The sequence below is a fragment of the Hemibagrus wyckioides genome, linkage group LG26 (assembly GCF_019097595.1).
Source record: "Hemibagrus wyckioides isolate EC202008001 linkage group LG26, SWU_Hwy_1.0, whole genome shotgun sequence".
Classification (NCBI taxonomy): Eukaryota; Metazoa; Chordata; class Actinopteri; order Siluriformes; family Bagridae; genus Hemibagrus; species Hemibagrus wyckioides.
This window is the reverse complement of record NC_080735.1, coordinates 15,900,837-15,921,164: the sequence shown is the minus strand read 5'-3', so window position 1 is coordinate 15,921,164 and position 20,328 is coordinate 15,900,837. Positions and strand designations below refer to the sequence as shown.

At 40.4% G+C, this 20,328-nt stretch overlaps 1 protein-coding gene across 1 annotated transcript in view; it reads right to left on the bottom strand.

Moving 5' to 3' along the window:
* Positions 1-18,826, bottom strand: part of prkx (protein kinase X-linked) — a 39,368-nt gene extending 20,542 nt beyond the window's left edge. The window contains exons 1-3 of the mRNA XM_058380515.1: positions 18,235-18,826; positions 4,579-4,747; positions 4,109-4,372 (exon numbers count right to left, since the gene is read on the bottom strand). Coding sequence (XP_058236498.1) covers positions 4,109-4,372; positions 4,579-4,747; positions 18,235-18,394 — 593 coding nt within the window. The 5' untranslated portion in view covers positions 18,395-18,826. The remainder of the gene's footprint in view (positions 1-4,108; positions 4,373-4,578; positions 4,748-18,234) is intronic.
* Positions 18,827-20,328: the final 1,502 nt, after the last annotated feature.

Below are 20,328 nucleotides of genomic sequence, written 5' to 3'. Positions count from 1 at the left end.
TGATTTCAACATTCTCTCATTTGTGGGTGTGGCTTTAAGCCAATAAATCTGTGTTTAGCTAATCAGGCACAAGGATACCACAGTTCTTGCTTGTATTCATTTAAAATAATACATACACAAAATATTAAAAAAAAAAAGTAATAAGATTACCTGTTATCTACCCATGTCATCCTGCAAGTCAAATAATATAGACTATACAGTTTATTTTTATACATACTGTATCTGATGTAAAATATCAAAAAAGGACATGTTCTGGTAAGCTGGTCCTCATGTTGGAAAGCAGGAACTCTAAAGAACCCATTTTCTTCTTAAAAGTTCAGAGTTGCAGCATCTCTAGACCGTTTCTAGGCGACTGGATGTAATATTTTTTAGAAGAGCACTCGAGTTAAAATTGAGATTCTGTCCATGTGGACGCGGTAAGAGGGAAAAGGTCTGCAGTAAATGGTGCTCTGTAGTCGTGCCGAGCTCGCCCTGGCCTCTTGGTGCTGCTTGGCCTCTGTTTCATTCTCTCAGCTGTGGGAGAGTGACTAGTGCCATCAAGATACACGTACTCGCTTAGTTGCTGTGGTGACGGTGCTTTAGTGTGCAGAGGGCCAGCCGCTGGGAAAGGTGTCCCCCGCATGACAAGCATGATGGGAAAAGGTAAGGAAGATACTTCTTCATCCACAGAGCACTATTAAATCTGACCATCATGTCCACACACACACACAACGTAGACGAGTTCATGACAAGAGTCTTCTTCCTCTCCCCATTACCTGCTGTGACAGAGTAATGAAAGTCTCGAATGGAAGTCTCATGTGTAATATTTCTTGTACACTTTTCTAGCGACAACCTTCAGGCTGCAATCTGATTGGCTCCTGTGTACAAACAAACTGTTACATCATAAACGTTTCATAGTAAACAGTCGCTAATCGGAATCCTGATTTCAAAGTGACTCCGAAAAAGAAAACGAAAATACAACACGCTAAGTGATTGGTCGTAGTAGACACTTCCAGGAAAGCCAGCAGTCTGGTTTATAAGACTAGAACAAAGAACCCTTACCTTTAGATTGTTTAATGTCATTATATAAACACTGAAACTTAAGAAATAACTTAATCATCCTAAAAGGCAACACTTTTTTTTTTTATTTTAATCACAGCCCAGTACAAGCTATACTATATATATCAAACTCAGGTGACTAATACACCATATCCAATCAAGGGTGGATATATTAGGTAGCAAGTGAATATTTTTCCTCAAAGTTGATGTGTTAGAAGCAGAAAAAAGGGCCAAAATGTGATGGCTAGACCACTGGATCAGAGCATCTCCAAAACTGCAGCTCTTGTGGGGTGTTCCTGGTCTGCATTGGTCAGTATCTACCAAATGTGCTCACAGGAAGGAACAGTAGTGAACCGGTGACAGGGTCATGGGCGGCCAAGGCTCATTAATATACGTGGGGCTGGCCCGTGTGATCCGATCCAACAGATGAGCTAATGTTTCTCAAATTGCTGAAGAAGTTAATGCTGGTTCTGATAGAAAGCTGTCAGAATACACAGGGCATAACGGGTCAGGGCAGTTTTGGCAGCATTATATTATGCCCGGTCAGTTAATATTATGCCCAGTCGGTGTATAATCAGCTTTGACTGACAAACTTGAACAGCACTCGCCATAACACACAGTAGCCACCAGGTGGCAGTATCAATACATTACAGAATCCGACAGTCACCTTCTCTGTGTGTCTGAAAGTGGGTCAGTTGCACAATGGAGAGCAGCCTTCTCCTAATCTACTCCTTGTCTGTAGTCTGTAATGGGAAAAAATTAAATCTCTGGCCAATATATTTACATGCCACATGGGTCAGCTTGTGCAACAAAGTGCACATAAAACACACACCAAGCTTCTTCTTCTTCTTCTTTTTTTAAGCTTGAGCGATATTTCCAGGGCCCCTGCTGGTCCTGCTGGTGGAGTTTTCAATTTCACCAAGGTTATTTAGAACCCGGTGCCTCTCTCTTCGGGGATTAATAACAGTAAAGGCAGACAGGGCGAGCACATACAAGCCTTGAAAGAGTCTTTCTTTTACAAAAATTAAACCTTTGTTTTATTACATCTAGGTTTATATTGTATGACGACTACCAGTGCTTTCTAAGATAGTAGCAGCTTAGTTTTACGTTTACTTTCAATGGCTCTACAATCAACTCTGTTTGAGCCATTATTATATTATATATTTATTATAATATACTTTTTTTTTTACTGTAAAATCACAAGTAAGGTTTATGTATGAGAATGTTACTGTTTCCATAGTAACCACAACACAAGAAAGTAACTATAAATAAACTAACTAGGACCAAGTGTAGTACTTAAATAAGTGTAAATAGTAATTGTGGTATAAGAGGATTTACCTCAGGTTATTGGAACAGAAATCATTTCTATTTGGGAACAGGAGCGCTTCAAATCAGGAGGCTTTACGCTGGCTCGTCATTGATTATTTACCTGTAACTAAAATACCTGGAAACATTTAGCAGAGTGTTTTATTCCTTATAGTGATAAAAATGTCTCTGAAGCAAACAGAGTCTCACACAGACTCAGTTAATGTTAAAAAAAATATAACTATTTAAAGATCGGTGTACAATGTTACATGGGTGGAGTTGTAGTGATTAATAAACATGAGTCAATATGGCAAGTTTTCTGGTGGATATAACGACGAATCAACCCCTTGTTACTGCAACCTCTGTTGCTAGGCAACCACAAAACACTGACTAAAAAACTAGCTATGACTAAAGGCTCGCGATTTCACAGCGACCACGTAGCCATGAAGTATAAAACATAAACAATGTGAAGGTGTAATGACAATAAAAAATTTCCTCAGATGTGTTGGGAAATTATGGCAAATGGTGTGCATGATTACACCATAAACACATTTAGCCTTGATTGCTAGCTGAAATTCTCTGGGCTTCACTACACTGAAAATCGCCAGAGTGGGACAGTTCAGTGAATGTATATGACATAATACAGTGAGTATATATATGAATGCCCTCTCTTATGTATTTTCGCCTTAAGAATTTAAATTTTGCATAAGAAATTTGCATCGGCATACGAAGCATTTTCGGGGTACAAACGAACCAAACCGAACAACGGCTAAGTTACGCGTATTTCCAGCAGACGGTCAAAACCTGTTAGCGTCAGTGGAAAACCAAGTGAAGCCAAACGAAGTGAGTTTACGGATTTTACTATTTTTTTTCAGTCAGTGTTTGGAAAGAGTCAACCTACGATACCAACGTTGCCTTCAGCATGCGTTCAAAACCTACATGGCGTTTTTTTTGTTGACAGATTGGTGGTTCTATATTTAGCCCAAGCTTGGTGGCACGACTTCCTGTGAGGACTCTTGACATGGAATGCTTGGCTTGGGTCAGTTCTTTGTAAGCAGCCATACAGTTTCCATACGCTTCGTATTGGTCATATTTTTGGGCGGCTGGAACGGATTATCTGCATTTACATTATTTCTAATGGAAAAATTCATTTCATGGTACAAATTTTCACCTTAGGAACTCGCCTCCAGAACAAATTAAACTCGAACGTTCCACTGTATTTATAATATCATGACATATTTTTAGTGTTACAGTGTTTGAAACCTTTTTTGAAGCCTTTCCTCTGCTGAGGATGTTTGGCTGACTAACTATTGTTTTATTTGTTGTTAAAAAAAACAGAGAGTAACTGTTTGACCCCGAGACCTTTATAGTGATTCCTGAGTACTTTAGGTGTGATGGGGACAAAATACAGCTACACAAAATACACCAAGGACACAAATATAACCCAAACAACCCAGGACAGTAGTTCTGAAACTGCTGGAAGCAAGGAAGAAAATAAAAGTGTTTCAAGGCATAGGTAGGTATTAGGATGAAGCAATTTCTACAGTAGGTCGGGCTTGCCAAACCCATCCACCCCTGGAGATCTATTATGTTTTACTCAAACACTAAATAATAGAGGTCTTAAGAAGCTTGTTCAGGATTGGATCTATTACGCTAAACTGCTGGAGGACAAATCGGAGAGGATTTCTATTGGACATAAAATAAAGCTCTGATATTGTCGCTAGGCAGTTGCCCTCTATGTGTAAATAAGTGTGTGCTGGCGTACCGGTCGGAAAGTTTCTTGGCGAAGCCGAAGTCGGTGAGGCGGATGTGACCTTCTCTGTCCAGCAGGATGTTCTCGGGTTTCAGATCCCTGTAGACAATCTCTTTGGAGTGCAGGTACTCGATGGCACACACTATCTCGGCCGAGTAGAAGAGTCCGGTGCCGTTGCTGAAGCGGCCGCGGTTGCGCAGGTAGCTGAACAGCTCGCCGCCTGGCACGTAGTCCATTAGCATGTACAGAAAGCGCTCATCATGGTACGTCCAAAACCTGTACACAGAAACGTGGCATGTGATTACAGAATACACAACATACACTCTTACTCAGTGACTAGAAACACACATCAACAGAAATCAACCTAGGGCACTAGGTAGTGTGTATAGATTCATTATGCTTCACTCTTAAATTATAAAAGAGCAAGCCAATTAGGATTCAGTGTGTTTCTTTGGTGTGTTTGAAATCCAAATCACACTCACAGCCGGATGAGGAAGGGATGGTTCACCTCCGTCAGAACCTCCTTCTCGTTATGGACGTGCTGCTCCTGTTTTAACCGGATGACGTCTGGGATCTTCATGGCTTTCAGGGCGAAGAAACCCCTCGTCTTCTTGTCCTTGACCAGAAAAACCCTCCCGAATGTCCCTGTGCCTGTCAAAGAGACACAGACACAGTACAGGGCATGAGAGCGGCCATTAGAAGATTAGTTTTTACGACCCATGCACCTTTCTAAGTCGTCCGATCATTATCTGATAGCTCAGCACTTTTCCATCATCCTGTGCACTAATCAAAAGAAGAAACAACAAGAACTTTCAACCCAAGTGTCTGGCAGGGAATCACACAAACGATAGCTCCATCACTGTAAGCACTCGCAGCTCATGCAGTTCAACATGCTGTATATGACATTTACCCGTGCTTTTAAAAGCGTCAGACGGGAAGCCGTCACCGGGTCCCTGGCTTTGTTTTAATCTCTGATGACAAAAGGCGATTCTGTCTCCATGCTCGCTCAGGCATCAAGCGTGAACAATAATCCCTTTCTTCTCTGACATTGTTTGCTTTGGGTTAAAGGTCTAACTCAATAGTCAGGTGTATGATATGAACCAAAAAAACAAAAAACAAGCTAGTAGTGCTAGCTAGCATGAGAAGATCGCAAGCAGCAAGTATGAAATCCTTTAAATCAGTCGACAAAAGAGTGAAAACGGAAGAGAAAAATGAATTATAAAGTGAGTCGATGAAATAAGTGAGGAATAAAACACACTAAGGCGTACGAGTCTGGGAAAGATAACAGATGCTGTTAGCACTGTGAGGATGATTTTTATCCCATGAAAGCACATCCTGAGGTGTTGTATTCCTTTAACACCAAATAAAGACGCTGACACCGGACACTCCTTCCAGGCATAATAAGCCTTAACTGATTCCAGTGATTAGATGTTAAAGCAGCAAATCAGATTTGCGCATTACAGTACCAGACTCCGCCCACTGCACTGATCTGATCCTGGGAATAGACTCATTCCTGATAGGTCAGTGTTGCTTTTTTTTTGCCATTCAGACTTGCTTGGATGTTGATTGTAGCACTTACATTTGTTAAGATTTGGATCGGGACTAATATGAGAGTTTATCAAACACAACATCAGAACAGAGTGCGCTGTGTAGAGATTATTGTATTGTCTGTATTTCTTTGCTTTGTGGTGTATTGGTTATCAGTTTGAGTAACACCCTGAACTTGTAGTAAGAAGAACGAGAACAAATCCTGCTTGACCTGACGACTCTAGTGGAATGAATGTTGTGTTAGAAGCTGTGTCTACAAATGCAGTTGACTTTGTGTATGAAAGCTTGTGAAAGAAGGGGGGGTGGGGGGTTGGGTTGGGATAGGGGGACACTTTTCCCAGCGTCCGTCCATCCGCACACTAAAGCACCATCACCACAGCAACTAAGCGAGTACTAGTCGCTCTCCCACAGCTGAGAGAATGAAACAGAAGCCAAGCAGCACCGAGAGGCCAGGGCGAGCTCGGCACGACTACAGAGCACCATTTACCACGTCCACATGGACACATGGAGAGAACGATACAGAGACAATGACAGAGAGAGTTATAGAGAGCTAGAGAGAGAGCCATAGAGAGAATGGTAGAAGGAGTGATAAAGGCAGCGAAAAGACAGAGAGAAGGAGAATGATAGAGAGAGAGGAAAGAGAGTGAAAACTTCTGAAAAGAGAGATGGATGGAGAGAGGAATAGAGAGAATGAAAATGATAGAGAGATCTAATGAAAAAGAGAGAGAGAGAGAGAGAGAAAGAACAGTTGAGGGAGTAATAGAGAGAGTGAGACAAAGAGAAAGGGAACAACAGAGAACTAGAGAGACAAAGAGAGAGATCTAGAGAGAGAAAACGAGAAAGAGAGAGAGAGAGAGAGAGAGAACAGTAGAAGGAGTGATAGAGAGAGAGAGAACAGTAGAAGGAGTGATAGAGAGAGAGAGAGAGAGAGAGAGAGAGAGAGAGAGAGAGAGAAGGAAGACAATAGAGATCTAGAGAGAGAAAGAAAAAAAATGATAGAGAGAAGGATGGAGTAAGCAAAAGAGGGAGTGAAAACTTCTGAAAAGAGAGATGGATGGAGAGAGGAATAGAGAGAATGAAAATGATAGAGAGATCTAATGAAAAAGAGAGAGAGAGAGAGAGAGAGAGAGAGAGAACAGTTGAGGGAGTAATAGAGAGAGTGAGACAAAGAAAAAGGGAACAATAGAGATCTAGAGAGACAAAGAGAGAGATCTAGAGAGAGAAAAAGAGAGAGAGAGAGAGAGAGAGAGAACAGTAGAAGGAGTGATAGAGAGAGAGAGAGAGAGAGAGAGAGAGAGAGAGAGAGAGAGAGAGAGAGAGAAGGAAGACTATAGAGGTCTAGAGAGAGAAAGAACGATGGAGATCTCGAGAGAGAGAGAAAAAAAATGATAGAGAGAAGGATGGAGTGAGCAAAAGAGGGAGTGAAAACTTATAGAGAGATCAATAGAGAGAGAGAGAGAGAGAGAAAGAGAGAGAGAGGGAGAAAATTATAGAGAGAATGATGGAGAGAACAACAGAGAGAGTGAAAATAAGAGAGAGAGATCAATAGAGGGAGATAGAGCGATAGAAAGTTAAAGATAGAGAGACAGAGAGAGAGAGAGAGAGAGAGAGAGAGAGAGAGAGAGTGTATGTTTGAGAGATGAGTGTATGGAGACTAGCGCAGAGCTACCACTGGCTCCCACACAGGGGAACTCTGGACCTTGTTGAGTAAGAGATCTAACACTACACACATGATCAAGCGCAAGAACGAGGTCGACCCCAACTTCCTAAAATAATACACGCTAAGCAAAGCTTTAAGCAGCTCCTCACACACTCAGTTCCTATTTGCAGTAAACATATATGTTAACCTTTAACTAAGGCACACAATGCACTGGTGTAATAACATTACTATTAATAAGCGATAATGAGAAGTGTTTATGCAGTTAATACAGTATTAATGTTGACCTTCATGAGCTCTTCAAAACTGTTGTGGTTCTGGTCCGGGATTCTGTGAAGTGACTAGAATTCTTGATAGCCATTAGACTAAGACGTAAACTATACATGTCTGTTTTTTCATTTCATTGTCTGTACCTCTTATCCGATCTATCCTCGGGTCACGGGGAGCCTCAGGCGTCATCAGGCATCAAGGCAGGATACACCCTGGATGGAGTGCCAACCCATCGCAGGGCACACACACACTCATTCACTCACGCACGCAATCACACACTACGGGCAATTTAGAGACACCAATCAGCCTAGAAGCTGGACTATAGGAGGAAACCGGAGCACCCGGAGGAAACCCTAATATGCAATATATATTATATATTTGCTCCTGTTTGGTTGTGTCCATGTTCAGCTTTGCCATGTCTCACTCCACAGTGGTGCTTAATATGAAGCTCATATGAAAGTAGAAACTCAGGGCTTCAAAGTAAATGTTGATATCTAACCCATTTCTCCTCTCTGAGATGCTTCAAGTGCTTGTTCAGAAGCGTCTAAAATTTGAATCTAAAAGTCTGAAATGAAGCTACAATTAATCATTTATTCATAGAGGCATAAAACACTTCATGGAGTGCTGTTTTCAGAAAATAACCAAGGGGTGTGATGCGGCTCGGATCGGATCGGTGATCAGATCAGTGATTGGAAAATAATAAACGTGTTGGTGTGATGACACATGACGTGAAGCAGATTGTTTTGTTTTTATAGCACAACAAATTGTTGTGCCATTTATAGTTCCACTAAATGTTGCAGAACGAGTACATTCCTATTTTCACTTTCGTTATGCTGGCTATAAACCGTCACTCCCTCACCTCAGTTATTAACGCGGTCATGTTGCTAGGAAACCGCCGAACCCTGTGTATCGGAAATTGTAAAGCTGCGCTGACACTAGAGACTCCTTCCAAAGATACTAAACACACATCTCCTTACATAAAACTTTCACTGAAATGCCGACAAACAGATCTTATCTTTACGACTTTTTCAGAGGGTGACCTTACGTAATTGCTCAACATAAAGGAACGCACAGGGAACAATCACATCCGTTACATGATATAAGTGAAATGGAATGCTGTCACCTCATACAACGAGTCATTGTTCGGAAGCCATTGCGTCTACATGCTTATACCCAGAGAAAGCAAGCAACACTTGCGCGGTAAGAGAGGAAGACTGCATGAAGGAACACGTGAAGAATGGCTAAGCACGAGCGATAACTCTGTACTGCGTCGCGTCTTCTGGTCTGCTATGTGATCTGAACTGATATGAAACCTCCGAGACATTCTTCACCAGAGTGTGTGTGTGAACATGCTACGATTTCAACTGATCATAAATGATCGTTCGGATATTTTATTAACAATACCAGGCAGAAATAGTATATTTATGAAGACAACACATTTCAGAACCAAATCAAATATTACATAAATTGTCATAAATCTGTTTTTGTATTGTGTTTATGTTCCAATGTTCCTAAAATAGTCCTGCTGACATGCTGGCAAGTCTAATCACAGTAGACTTGAGAGCAAATTGTGTGTAATGAATTTGTTTGACACATTCGGGAATATTTTACCTCCTCCACGAAGTTAGAATACTCCTTGGTCATTGGTTATAATAGAATCCAAATTCCAAACACACAGCCAAATCGACAGAGAGTCAGATTCTCGGTATTAAGTACTGAAATGTACATGCACGAATCTAGAATCTTCAATCTTATTACACACTACAGGGTAGCAAATTCCAATACTTTTGAAAAGAGTGTTTTGCCTAGGGGGAGCGAAACGTGTTTTACTTTAAGTTATTTTATAAAAATCTGAGAGTATTAGATTTGCCCCATGCTTACATTTAAAATATCACCTAATGTCACGAGGGGTGCCAATACTTCTGGAGTTGATTGTGGAGTCTTCATTGCTAGCCTGAATCTAACTGAATCTAATGTGTATGGCATGCAAAATGTGACAAAAGTGAGAAATAACAATACATTGAGTAAAAAAAGGAAAAATCTGTTTACTATTACTCATAAGTATTTGCTAGTCTGCCAAGCCCGGCTCGCCTAGACGTGTTTCCGATTGAAATAAATCCATTTAGAATTAAAACCGATCAACTGGGAAAGCGCTGACTGTTTTCTTAAAGACAAAACGATATTGTGCCCCGAACCTCTCAGACTCTGCGTCTCACACATTCCTAGCTATTTACACATAACCCCAAACAACACGAACAATGTGTTTCGCCATGGAGACTATCACTGGGTCATTCCAGCACAAATCCTGACCATGAGAAAGCTCTCTGTGGATTGTGGAGTGCAAATACAGAACTTGCTAATCAGCAGGAATTTTGCTACATGACATTTTTTACATACAGCAGCAAAGAGAAAATCCTTCGACGGGATAAACGACGTGTGTCCAAAGCCGTAAGTAGCAGCACATGAGATTACGAGTGGGCATGAACTGAGTGAGTTCATTTAGGTCATGTGACCGAATTAAAGAAATTCGCCGAGTGACCACGCTAATCACTTCTTACACGACAAAATTAATTTCCTCAGGGGCGAGGGACATGGCAAAAGTTTTCACAATATGTGTATCACTCTTAGATGATAAAAAAATTCAATTACTTTATTTAAATCACTATTTTACAGGAAATCTGCTCTTCAAGTAGTCAGCTGTGAGGACCGTGTTAGCAACACGGTCCTCACAGTTGACTACTTGAAGAGCAGAAAACTGAAAACTTTGGACTCTAAGCAGAGCTCAGCTAATTTCTGAGGTGTACTAGCAGGAGGTTGTCTTGTAGACGAAGACAGACGTGTCAGTAAAATCCAAACAGATACATTAAGAATATCAACCTTTCTCTCAGATGTCTTGGAACAGTACTAAGAAAAGACTCCTTTCAGCTAAAATCAGCCAGTAAACTGCACTTGGCATAGTCTGCTAACTGAATCTCCTCAGACATATTGAAAAACAGCCCTGTTTCAGATCGTCATCTATCAGAATGCTGCCGGAATAATATTTTTATAACATTACAATCTGTTATGATATATTTTATTCACAGTTTTGATTCATTTCCTTAATATGTGTGAGCGCTAACTGTCTTATAAAAAATAAAAACCATGTGAATTAGCGTTCAGTTTATAAATGTGCCGTAAATGTTAAACAGAAAAGTAGACTTTTCATTTTTCCATTAAAAAATCATAAAGATGTACATTTTTTCCCTCCCTCAACTGTATGACAATCCCATTACATAGCATTATAAGCGCTAAAACATTGGCTTCAAGCAACTTTCATTCAATAAAAGATTCATTATGCCGAATCGCCGTCATGTTACTTGACCTTAATTTATTCTGGTGGGTCGACATGATTTTTCCACTTAAATGATGCACAAACACCGAACTGCTAGAAACAAGACGTCTCAGAAAAGTGGATGCAAATCTGACTAGACCACAGAATACTTTTCTGGTTAATTCCAAGAAACGTGGGTCATTCTCAAAACTAAACACGCCCGTTAATACCGCAGTGACCACCCTAATCCGCCTGACGGACTGTTTGTTTTTTTTCCAAGAATCTCCCAAACAGCACAGTCTTCCTGAACCGATTCGTGTGTGTACACGCAGCAGACGTTTCCGAGTACCACCCATTTCCATGTTTATGTAGTGATACAGAAAAGCTTCCTTATATTCGGGAGAAAGTTACCTCAGCTTTCCGAAACTGTAAATCAGAAAAGCGTGACGCATGGCTTCTCCGCCGCACCTACTCTCTGCTGTGATTCATGTCAAGCCAAACCATGAGGGAGCTGTAGATAGCGCTGATTCATGAAAATGAGCTCTTTCTTAATCATGGTAATGTTAAAATCTGTAACAGGAGCGTCGAGATGAGAGCGTAACTGATTCGTCACAGGCTGTAAATCCGTGGCGTCCGAGCACAGAGTCAGCAAATTGGATTTTTTATGCTAGGCCTAATGCTGTATGCTTGTCATTCTGCTGCGGTTCAGCTGGAGGTCTCCTTCCCAAGCGGGCCGAGTTATATCCTTTAATAACATTTTTTTTTTCCCCCCTCCACAATGAAATTCCCTACACGCATTCATTAACATTTAATTACTTGGCATTATTTTCATTCAGTGTAGTTTCTAAATGAGGCAGTATATGAATGACAGCTCATAGGACACTGGAAATCACTGGAAATCTTCTGATCATCTTTAGCCATTTTTTTCCACCGACGGAATGGAAATCGACTTATCACACATTTTCAATCGGTATAAACAAATGAATCATTTTCTGGCTGATATAAAATGAGTCAGTGTGAGACGTGTGTTTTTCCCTCTGTTGGATAACCTGACAGAATTTTACAGGTTGAAGATACACACCTTCATATTTTAGATGCTTATGAACAAGCACTTAGAGCATCTAGGGGCGGTGGTGGCTCAAGTGGTTAAAGCTCTGGGTCGTTGACCAGAAGAACAGGGGTTAAAGCTCCAGCACCGCCAAGTTGCCACTGTTGGGCCCTTGAGCAAGGCCCTTAACCCTCTCTGCTCCAGGGGTGCTGTATCATGGCTGACCCTGAGCTCTGACCTCAACCTCCAAGGCTGGGATAAGCGAAGAAAGAATTTCTAATTTTCTATTTCATCTCAGAGAGCAGAAATAGGTTTGATATAAACATTTACTTTAATGATAAAAAAAAGTCACCGTTACCAACCTTAATGACCTTGATAACGAGCAATATCTAAATGTTAACATTGGTTTATTTATTAAACACGTCACACTTTTTATCCATTTGCAGTTACATTTAACGTTGTAGAAGGTCCATGAAACAAGTACGTTCTTGTTATCATTCACACTGCAGCAGGTATAAACTGTCATTTACTTTCTGATAAAACTTCAAAAATATCCAGCTTGTTGCGTTTCTTAATAATACGAATCGTGAAAAATTATGCTAAAGAAATGCTATCTTACAACAAGAGTATTTACATTTTGGAAACCTGCCTTCAGGCCTGGAATATCTGGATTGGCTTCTTGTCAGTCATTTTATAGCCACACCCCCCAACCTCCCTTCACATCCTCATAAAAGTAAGTGTTTATAGAGTCCAAGTGTGGTTGAAAGTGACGTCATGAGGGCTCATGGAAACTTATACACTAATTCCATTCGAACCACCATAAGTCTTGGGTTCAGGAGCTTAGTGAAACTGAACAAAAAAGTCATTTCAAAGTCAAAACATTTGAAACAAATCTTACCAAATGTACCTTTAAGCCCTGACACTGGAAACTCCTTCCAAACATCTCCTTCATCACATCAACACACAAATCCCTTTTGTTAGTACAGAAATGAAAATGATGCAAACGAAAGCGAATCAACCTTTCAAAAGCGTCGTGGAAAGAATCTGTGTAAGGACGTTAATTACAGAGACGCTACGCATGAGACTGAGCTCGTGTTCATCATACAGCGTGCTGCGTGTTTCGGCTGAAAGGCAAATGAGCTGTTTGAACGTTTTAAGGTTATGGAATAGGCAGAGCAGCATCGTCTGAGCAGCATCATTTATTTTCAGTCTATACAAGCTTTATAACCACACACACACACACACACACACACACACACAATTCCAAATTCAAATCGTCAGTGCTTACACAGCAGCAAAACACTATCTTTATCATCAAACGCCTTTAACCAAGTAAAGAAAACATGTTAGCACTTGCAGGTGTGAAACTCTGAGGTAATATATAGTGTGCAAGTATGTGTGTGTGTGTGTGTGTGTGTGTGCATCCTAACATGACCTAGATCTCATTCCTCAGACCCTAGAGGAGGAGCTGTCCTTTCAAATTCACACACCAATGACCAAAGAGGCCAAAAGGAGTACCACAAACACATACATACACACACACACACACACACACACACACGATAACATGACTAAAAATAAATTGTCTACAATGTCAACATGTTCCTGTTTCTGTTCTGTCTCTACTTGAATCACTGTTTCAGTTGCTACTTACATTTTCATACAAAAACAATCCACATTAGTCTCGTTTATGTCTAAGTCCTATTTTTACTCGATACTTTCCTAAATATCCTGGGTAGATAAACCTATGAAAAGCGGTCTGTCATTAGGAGGCCAGGAATCAGGAGGTTTAGCATTAAGCTAACTCCAGAGATTTCCTCACAGAGCTGTATTGTTGATGTGCTTCGCTACGTCGTTACTTCTGTATGAAGCATGAATCCCTGGCTGATGACAAAATCTAATGTCAGCTACAGGAAAAGTGTCTGTGAATGAAAATAAATCAAAATCATTAAAGCTGACCCTACAAAAATGACGATGGTGCCTTCCTCTTTTATGTTTGGGAAAGTGAAAATAGCTATGAAGTAATTTTACTGCTAATGTTCATTATCTGGCTGTAAAATTATAATCTCATTAACATTTGGATGAAATTTGAGCAGTAGGAATATATTTCCTGATATTTGGCAAAATAGCACATCATATAGCATGACCGCTTGCCAAAGCGTGACTAATGTACACTTTTAGTTAAAGCTGCATCAATTCTTTTTCTATTCTTTACTATTATATATAACCTGGAAAAGTATGTAGAACCTTATTATCAAATTGTGTGTGTGTGTGTGTGTTTTATGTAAAAAAAAAAAAGAAGAAAAAAAGATGTTCCTGTCTCATTCTGCATTTCAGGAACAATAGCAGAAGTGGCCAGAAAAGCCAAAAATATTTACAGAAATTATATATATTTAACATAACATTATTCCTCTGTATAAGTATATACACCGATCAGGCATAACATTATAACCACCTGCCTAATATTATGTTGGTCCCCCTTTTGCTGCCAAAATGCAACAAACTGTGATGCCCTGTGTATTCTGACACCTTTCTATCAGAACCAGCATTAACTGCTTCTGCAATTTGAGCAACAGTAGCTCGTCTGTTGGATCGGATCACACGGGCCAGCCTTTGCTCCCCACATGCATCAGTGAGCCTTGGCCGCCCATGACCCTGTCTCCGGTTCACCACTGTTTCTTCCTGTGAACACGTTTGATAGATACTGACCATCACAATTTGGCCCTTCGTCAAACTCAAATCCTTACACTTGTCCATTTTTCCTGCTTCTAACACATCAACTTTGAAGACAAAATGTTGACTTGCTGCCTAATATATCCCACCCGCTAACAGGTGCCATAATGAGGAGATCATCAGTGTTATTCACTTCACCTCTCAGTGCTCATAATGTTATGCCTGATCGGAGTAAGTAAGGCGTTGAAATATTTAGAGATCCAGGTATAGTAATGCTGTGGAAAAGTCCAGTGCTACTATTACTCCCTTCAAAATTTCACAGTGTTGTGAGCAAATTTGCTTGATTTTGTATTCTTGCAAAAAAGCATAAGCTGAAATTTGTGTGTTTGTTTATTGTGTTGAAACTCTGTTATAATGCAGGTGAATGGTTGAGCAGGCTAAAACACCGGTCAGGAGAAAAGAAAAAAAAAACTCTACCACCACCTCCCGTTTATCTACACTCTGACCGTGGCTTTGTGTAAATTGTTGAAGACTTTGAAAAGAAAAGAAATGGTTCCATTAGCTTTGCACTTCACCCACATCGCCCCATCTGGACTCACCTCAACAAACACACCTTTAAACAATACCAGCGCTCTGTTTTACACTCATTCTCAACCAGACTATACACAAAAATATCGCTTTCCAACACTTCTGTCAGCGGAGCGTGAACGTGCCGAACAAAACTAATTAAAAGGTGTCGGAGCTGCGATTATGGTGAGGAAGTCTCTCTCCTGTGTAGGGAGAAATGTCAGAGTCCAGATACACAATTACAGGAAAAACTCACTACACTAACAAATCTAAAAATATGGCGAATTTATCACCTCCGAGTCCCTGTTACAACAACGCATCTCAAAGAAACGCCGGCGGAATGAGTGGCTTTTTAATAGAACTATTAAACCTAAAAAATCACTGTTTATATACTGTATTTGTATTTTTTAAATAATTACTTATCCAAAATTAACAGTTCACTTAGAAATATTTACGGTTCCAGGTCCTGCTTTTGATCGACTGCGTCTCATCTGAACAAATCCAGGAACTTTACACTGTTGGTACAGACACTGACATTAACATGAGTGACAATATTCACATATAAAGGGTCATTAACACGGCCCAGAAGATTGCCAGCTGCCCTCACCTCACGCTGTCTCAAAAATGCCCAGAACATCATAAAGGACACCTCGCACCTTGGACACCATCTATCTGAACTTCTGCCATCAGGTAGACGGAACAAATCATGGACAAATAGATTCAGTAACAGCTTCTATTCCACAGCACTAAATAGAACCAAAACATCACATGCTGCTAGTGAAACAAGGGATTGTGCGATCTGATGGATGACTGAATGTATGGTTTTGTGTTTTTTCTGATCTTTTTATGTTTTTTTATTTTTAGCTATTTTTTATGCTCCTTTTTTTAGTTTTATAGTACAATGAATAATGCACTGACTGAACAGCACTTTTAATTCCATTGTACAAGTTACAATGACAATAAATATATTCTATTCTAAAAAATGACAAATATTAGATGACCATGCCTCCCTGTGTCCTCTATCCGAGTCAAGCTGTAAAATATTTAGCGATTTCATGGACAGTGACGTTACACACACCGCCGATCCCTGTCTCTATTAAAACTTTCCGCCTGCGTCATGATCATTGCCGTGCGCTTCCGCGAGCATCGGAAACTCCGCCCCTTCCGTTCAAAAGTGTTTACAAATCTAGAAAATGCAGAAGACTGGACACAAAACAGACTAGCATGGTATGCGATTTTAGTTTGTTGAGTGGAATAGTGCGATAAGAATGGGAAAGTACTGCTGAACTACATTAATGCATCGTGTCAGGATCGTCATTTAAGTTTGGCTTGTCTGAATGTGACTTCTGGAAACATTTCCAATAAGCTGAATAGGTAAAAATGGAAAATGTGGAAAACTGGAAGAGGAAGAGGAAGAAGAAGAAGAAGAAGAAGAAGAAGAAGAAGAAGAAGAAGAAGAAGAGGAAGAAGAATGTGTGTAACATGGCCCTACATGAAGCAATGCCCCCAACCTGAAGTTGGTTGATATTTTCCCAATAGCAGAGCATCCTGAAGTGTTTTATTCCTCATACACCTCAGCAATTTCTCAGAGATTATATTTTACATTTATTAACGAAACGAAACAGCCTTTATTTGTCACATATACATTACAGCACAGTGAAATTCTTTCTTCGCATATCCCATCCTTGGAGGTTGGGGTCAGAGCGCAGGGTCAGCCATGATATGGCTCCTGATAGCCATGATATCGCCCCTGGAGCAGAGAGGGTTAAGGGCCTTGCTCAAGGGCCCAACAGTGGCAACTTGGTGGTGCTGGGGCTTGAACCTCTGATCTTCCGGTCAACGACCCAGAGCCTTAACCACTTGAGCCACCACTACCCCTATTAAACAACAACAGCCAGTTTGGTCCGAAACAGAGCACGGTTTGCACGAAAAATTGTGTGAAAGCTGTCAAGTGGAGCAGGAATCGCAGTGTGGTTCTGAACCCGAGACTTCCTGTAGACAGTGGTGCGAGTTCAGTTGCACTGGAACTGTGCCACGATTCCTGTGTGTGTGTGTGAGGGGTCGCCACAGCGAACGAACTGGTCCGCATAACAACCTGGCACAGGTTTTACGCTGGATGCCCTTCCTGGCTTGGGACCTGCACTGCATCCATAGGTGCTTAATGTGAGTAATTATGCAAATTGTAAGTCAGTGGTTGTGTTCTCCATTCACATTTATGATGACGTAAGACAAACGAACCAGGGGTTCTATAGACTCAAGCATGTCTGAAATCAGATCAACACTTCTGGCGACGCCGGAAACAATTACACATGGATTCGGACGGCAGCAAACGTGACCTGGTGTCTAAACCACCTTAATGATGCAGACGGTCTGTTAAAATCAAACTACAATCCTGTTATCACTTGCTGTAACCATCTTAAACATTTCACAAAGACATTCCTTTCATTTCTTTCTTTCTCTTTAAGGTCAAATGACAAAACAGGTCTGCTATGTTATCAAGAAACTCTTTCCAAAGTGGACAAATAACTGACTGAGAAAATGCCGACACTGGAGACTCCTTCATAAATAAAGAATGCGTCGCCGTATCAACTTATGAAAAATTACACCATTTGTTAGAATAACACTCCTTAGACCGTGAGTTGTGTGGTGGCTTTATTTTTAGCCACTTTATTATCGAAGTATTGATTATGTGGAGCATCTGTTACTATGGAAACAATGACGTGTTGATATTAACCAATTGTTCAAGTTACAGATGGAACTATTTTTAAAATAATGCACATTTTCTGACAGGTTTTAGCATGAAACCGTGCTGTGGTTTATATTTCTTGTTAAATAACATGTTTTAATCATACGAGGCCCTGTGAATGAGCCGTCACTATGGAAACGATAACGCGTTCAGGCGAGCGATTTAAATTACAGCCGGAACTACTGTCAGAGCTGCCGGCCAATCAGAACGCAGAATTGCTGTAGGAAGGATATTACACCGCGTCTCTGTTGTCCAGTGTAAAAGTGACCAGTGATACAAAGTTTCCTGATGTGACTTTAGTGTATGAAAAGTAACTCACCGACAGTGGCCACTGTTTCCAAGTCGTCCAGAGAGTAAACCCTGTTGTTTAAAGCTAAAGATGCTGCCATTGTAGATAATGTGGCGCTGTTTGTTGTGTCTGTCTCTTCACTGGTCAGTCCTTTTGTTGTTGTTGTTGTTGTTATTGTTGTTGTTGCCATCTTGCCATCCGCTCGACTCGTATAAGGAACCACACAGCGCTTTTAACGAGTTATTCCGGTTTCTTCCCAGAAAACGGAAACCGTTAATCTTCTTTGTTCACACAAACCTGAGATTCTCTCCGATAAAGCACCATACCCTCTTGATCTGTCTAATTAATGATCACACCTCACGATCTGCCTTAATGGGAATGTCACGCACCGTCTATCTCTCTCTCTCTCTGTCTACTTTAGAAAGCACTGAGCGACAGTAAACAAAGGCACGACTGACAACTGACAGGACAAAGTTAACGAGAAAACGACTCTCCCGGTATCAAACAATACCCTTCCGTTCCTTTGGGCTATTTGAGACATTTAAATTATTCACTTCCTCCCTCTCCAGTACCCACACCGAAACACGAACCCGTGTGCTTCACCGGACAATAAATAAAAAAAAATAAAGAACGATTGACAAGCACAAGAACCAATCACAGCTATCGCATGTCAGGCATGCTCCAATGGGGTGTCAGATGGGCGGGGTTTAGCCTAAGGGCGGCTCTGTGTCATGAGGGCGTGTCTGTCTTTCTTTCAGTGTGTTTTGAAGGCAACGTCCCAAACCGCAACTAATAGTATGTCTGAATAGCGCGGTTACTACGGTTACTGCTCATATTAGACATACTATTTAGGGTGGAAGTAGGTGATTTGAGACAGGACCCAGGATTGTCGGGTGGAAGCGTCTTTATTTCCTTGTCTTGTCTGGATTATTATTTGTTTTCCTTTCATTTCCTTAAGGCTTCTTATTTCTTTTATTCCCTACATTTATTCCTAACCTTTTATATTTATTTTATAATTCTTGTCATTTTTTCCTTCTTTCTGTTTATTTTCTCTTGTTGTTTTTTCTAATTTTGTCTATTTTATTATATAATAGGTAAGCGATAAATATACATAAAGTATGCATATAAATAAATATACATTTATTTTCTGTCTTGTCTAATTTATTTTCTTGTTCTGAAGTCACTGCATTTCTTGCTTTGCTTTATTTTTTTTTTTTATCTTATATTTGTTTTTCTTTTTCTTTTTTTCTTTTTTTTAATGTCTTTATAATCTTTCGCTTTTTCATTTTATTTCTGATTTTTTTTCCCTGCCTTGTTTTTTCCCTTCTATTTTCTTAAAAATAAATTATTTTCTTGTTTTCATACCTTTTTTTTCTCTTCCAACTCAACTGCTTGAAGTACAGGAATTGAGCTTTAAAACACACTCTCATGTCGAAATCTATTTAAAATGAACCGCTTGAATTAAAGAAAGACGTTTAATATTTAGGAAAACACGACGTTTCTTGTAGAATTAGTCGTGTAATTGATCTCTACCTGCATCTACACAGCCCTGTCACTTACACCTGGCACTCCTTGCTGTAGTGTGTTTTGTGTGACTGAATGATGAAATGCTGTGCGGTAGCTGGAAAAGTCTAATCCAGACTAACAGCTGGCTTCTGGAGGGAAAAAACCTGGGGTGTGTCTCAATCAACTGTCTAGCTCCCTAGGTGGTGACGAACCCTGATTCACTTACACAATGGGACAGTGATGACTCAATTGTTTGGAAAAATCTGTAAGGTCAGTATTTTGTGAAAACATGAAATGAAATCCTGACTTTTAATTTATTTATTGCAAGTTAATACACTGCATGACTTACGAGAGAGACTATATAAGGAGTACACACAACCCTCCTTCCAAGAACTCCTGGGCCGTCCTAAATTACTGCCAGCAGCCGGTTGGTTTCTTAGGTGACTCTTTAGATAGACTGGCACACACACACACACACACACACCTACAAAAGAGGCTCTTTGACTCAGTGACTTACTGACCCACCAGCAAACAGTCTCGTATTTCACTGTGTACACTCTATACTTGCACTCGTCTATAGGCCCATGTGCCATATGTATGTCCCTTCTACAGGCATCT